Source organism: Saprolegnia parasitica, assembly GCF_000151545.1.
Source record: "Saprolegnia parasitica CBS 223.65 unplaced genomic scaffold supercont2.855, whole genome shotgun sequence".
Taxonomy (NCBI): Eukaryota; Oomycota; class Saprolegniomycetes; order Saprolegniales; family Saprolegniaceae; genus Saprolegnia; species Saprolegnia parasitica.
In genome coordinates this window covers 1-3,018 of record NW_012157249.1, presented here as the reverse complement: position 1 = coordinate 3,018, position 3,018 = coordinate 1, and the positions used below count along the sequence as shown (strand labels likewise).

At 56.9% G+C, this 3,018-nt stretch overlaps 3 protein-coding genes across 3 annotated transcripts; 2 read left to right on the top strand and 1 right to left on the bottom strand.

Annotated features, from left to right (window-relative positions):
* Window positions 1-24: 24 nt before the first annotated feature.
* SPRG_17914 (hypothetical protein) lies at window positions 25-732 on the top strand (the record flags this gene model as incomplete). The annotated part of the gene is made up of 3 exons (XM_012357330.1): window positions 25-78; window positions 123-315; window positions 368-732. 3 exons carry the CDS (start codon window positions 25-27, stop codon window positions 730-732), a joined length of 612 nt encoding a protein of 203 aa, XP_012212720.1.
* A 171-nt stretch (window positions 733-903) lies between these two features.
* SPRG_17913 (hypothetical protein) lies at window positions 904-1,621 on the bottom strand. The gene is made up of 4 exons (XM_012357329.1): window positions 1,427-1,621; window positions 1,354-1,377; window positions 1,175-1,306; window positions 904-1,121 (listed from the first exon to the last, which is right to left on the bottom strand). Exons 1-4 carry the CDS (start codon window positions 1,547-1,549, stop codon window positions 924-926), a joined length of 477 nt encoding a protein of 158 aa, XP_012212719.1. The 5' UTR covers window positions 1,550-1,621; the 3' UTR covers window positions 904-923.
* Window positions 1,622-2,049: 428 nt separating this feature from the next.
* Window positions 2,050-2,742, top strand: SPRG_17912 (hypothetical protein; the record flags this gene model as incomplete). The annotated part of the gene is made up of 4 exons (XM_012357328.1): window positions 2,050-2,095; window positions 2,145-2,300; window positions 2,351-2,463; window positions 2,531-2,742. The coding sequence occupies 4 exons, from the start codon at window positions 2,050-2,052 to the stop codon at window positions 2,708-2,710; spliced, it is 495 nt and encodes a 164-aa protein (XP_012212718.1). The 3' UTR covers window positions 2,711-2,742.
* Between the last annotated feature and the right edge of the window lie 276 nt (window positions 2,743-3,018).

The following is a 3,018-nucleotide window of genomic DNA, read 5'->3' as shown; positions in this document are numbered from 1 at the left end:
ACGACCGAAGGCATTCCAGACGCCATGCGAACGCTCTCGCAGCTCAAGGGCCTTTGCCTGCACCGCAACTGCCTTACGGTACGCCTTGGCATGTACCAAGTGGTCATCATGACACGGTGTAGTCGGTGCCGCTGTCGCTGCTCGCTCTAACGTCCCTGGAAGAGCTCTACTTGGACAACAACCAGATTGAAAGTCTCCCGGACGGGATCGGCCAGCTCGTGCATCTCCGAGAGCTCGACATGCCGGGCAATCGGCTCAAGGGCCTGCCGAAATCGTTCGTGCAGCTCACAAAGCTCGAGATTCTGCACCTGGAAGGTACAATGATGGCCTACAACGACGAGGAGGAAGATGACGCAGCGATTTGCAGGCAACTGCCTCGAGACGCTGCCGAAAGGGCTCGGCGGTCTCGTCGCGCTGCGCAAGATCTACTTGCAAGACAATGCGATCACAAAGCTCCACGCGTCGCTCGGTCGCTGCACCAAGATGGAAGTCATCAACATGGAACACAACAAACTCACCAAGGTCGCCAAGCGCATTGGCGACCTTCCGAAGCTCAAGCACCTCTTGCTTGCAAACAACAACATTGAGACGCTGCCGTTCAACCCGTACGAGAAGGCGCCCGGCCTCCGACGACTCACGCTCAGCGGTAACAAGCTCGCGCCCGACATCCTCAAGCTCGAGCACCACGTGCCTTTGGACGCGGCGATTGCAGAAGGCGACGACGAGGGATGATGTATCCCGTGTAATACATATCCACAAATAATCAAGTCTAAGTACATACCTCATGGTTCCGACTGCAAGCACGACCGACCTTCCGGACTAGCATCTTATTCGTACCCTGGTTTGATCGATGAGCGCGTATCAATAGCCATGCGCCACGGAGGAAGAGGATGTGACGTGGAGGACGACGGCATCGCGTTAGATTAAGTAAAGAACGAGCACGTGTCGAGGTCGGTTTTGATCGGCGAAAGCAGCGGCTCGCGCTTAAACCCGGGGAACACATCCGTCTTGCGCGGGTCCTCGTGGAGGTACTGGTTGCTACGCTGGTTGTTGTTGTGGCCAGGACACGACGACGACGATTTCATAATGCCCTTCTCCGTCATCTCGCGCTGCTGGGCGACCTAAGACATGCAAGTCACTACTCGACCTGTCATCCTTGCAAGGAGGGTCGTACGAGGTAGTTGAACGCTAAGATCTGCTCTTTCAGCTGCAAATGCGCCGTGTACGCGTGAAAGAAGGACGGGTTCTGCTCCTCGAGCTTTTGCCACACGGTGCGCGTAAACGTCGGGTCGACGTTGGCTTGCGTCTACAGAGTGCGGTGAGCTTTTTTTCCATCGTCGACGCTGCCATTGCCTGAAGCGTCGAAATGATGTCGGTCTAAGTGCAAACGTCAGAGATCGCAGGCGATGTCGAGGAGTCGTACTACCTGGGACATGCACTGCTGGAGACACCGCTCGATGAGGTTCTGGACGCGAAGAATCTCGTTCCAGTTGAACGTGCCAGCTTCCTTTGTCGGCGGCGCCGGCGTCGACTGCGGAGCGTCGGCCATCGAGGAATATCGAAAATAAGATCTTTCTTTGTGCGCATGACGAAGGGGCGCCGAGGCTTCGGCCTTTCCCACCAATGGTACGAAAATACTCTGTTTCAACGCAAGAAAGAAGGACTCTGCCTATCCATCGTGCGGAGTCGCTCACCCCTCAACGAGCTCCTCTCACCGAGCTATGTAGCACGCCCTAGAAATGAGCCGACACACCAAAAGGTCAAGATGTAAAAATTCAAGGCAGAAGCACATAATACAGGGGAGCACCTACTGCGCAGTGTCATAACACTGTAGCTCCGAGGTCAACTGCAGTCTTCTATTCGGAGCTGTCTGTGACAAGGGCGCATTGGTCGGGTGCATCGATGTCGAAAGCCCTCGACGATATTTTCACCAAGTTGTTTGCTTCTGTAAAGTCCGATGCCAAGATCGCACTTAACAGGTATGATTTCACTTAATTGCGACATAGTTTGGCCAATTCGATCGCCGTTATGAGCCGGCATGGCGAGGCAATGCTGCCGTCCGCCGAAGCCCGCGCCGTGCAGGAAGCGCTCCTGTGTACGTCCATGCATCCACTTGGTCTGTCGATGCAACGATGCAATCGTAGCCAGCAAGTATGGCGATTTCCTCTGCAGCGTGTGCAGCAAGTTCGCGACGCTCAAGTGCTTGGCCTGCGGCGACTACTACTGCGCCAAGTGCGAGCGCAAAGTGCACAGCAAGAAGCACCGCAACGGCGAACCACTGGCCGTCGTTCACAGCAGAGGTACGTCATCTGTGCACAGTATCTTGCGGGTCAAGCGTCAAGCGTCGTAGCCTGCGACGTCTGCCACGCGCTCAAGCTCGAGCTCTACTGCGAGGTGTGTATGAAGCACGTGTGCATGAACTGCATTGCGAGCGAATGCAGCTCGAGCTTGCCGCACGCGCTGGTGCCTATGAACGGTATGTCTACTGGAGTAGCATGCATGAGCACTCGAGCCATGGATGCCTGACTAGGTGCACGCGGCTTGTGCCTCGCGGTCATCGACTGGCCGCGCGACTTTGTCGTCGCCATTCAACGCGACACTGAGAAGTACCTACCCGTCAAGGTCGAGAAGAAAGAGCCGATCGCAACGCCTGCAGCACCCGTCGTCCCTCCGCCAGCACGCATGGTCCAGCCGCCACCAGCACCGGTGACCCAACATGCACCGGTGACCCAACATGCACCGGGGACCCAGCTAGCACCGGTAGTCCAACCAGCAACCGTGGCCCAGCCAGCACCCGCGGTCCAGCCAATGCCATTGACGTCACTGGCGATGCCCGGCGCCGACGCTACGTCATCCATGAGCGACCCGGACACGCTGCCGCACATTGGCTCGGACTCGATGAAGGGTGCAATGCTTAGCAAGTACAACGCGGCCAACGCCGAGGTCATCTCGCTCGAAGAAAAAATCAAGGTCCTCGCCAACCAAGTGCGGCTCGAGGTCAACAAGCATGACATGGCG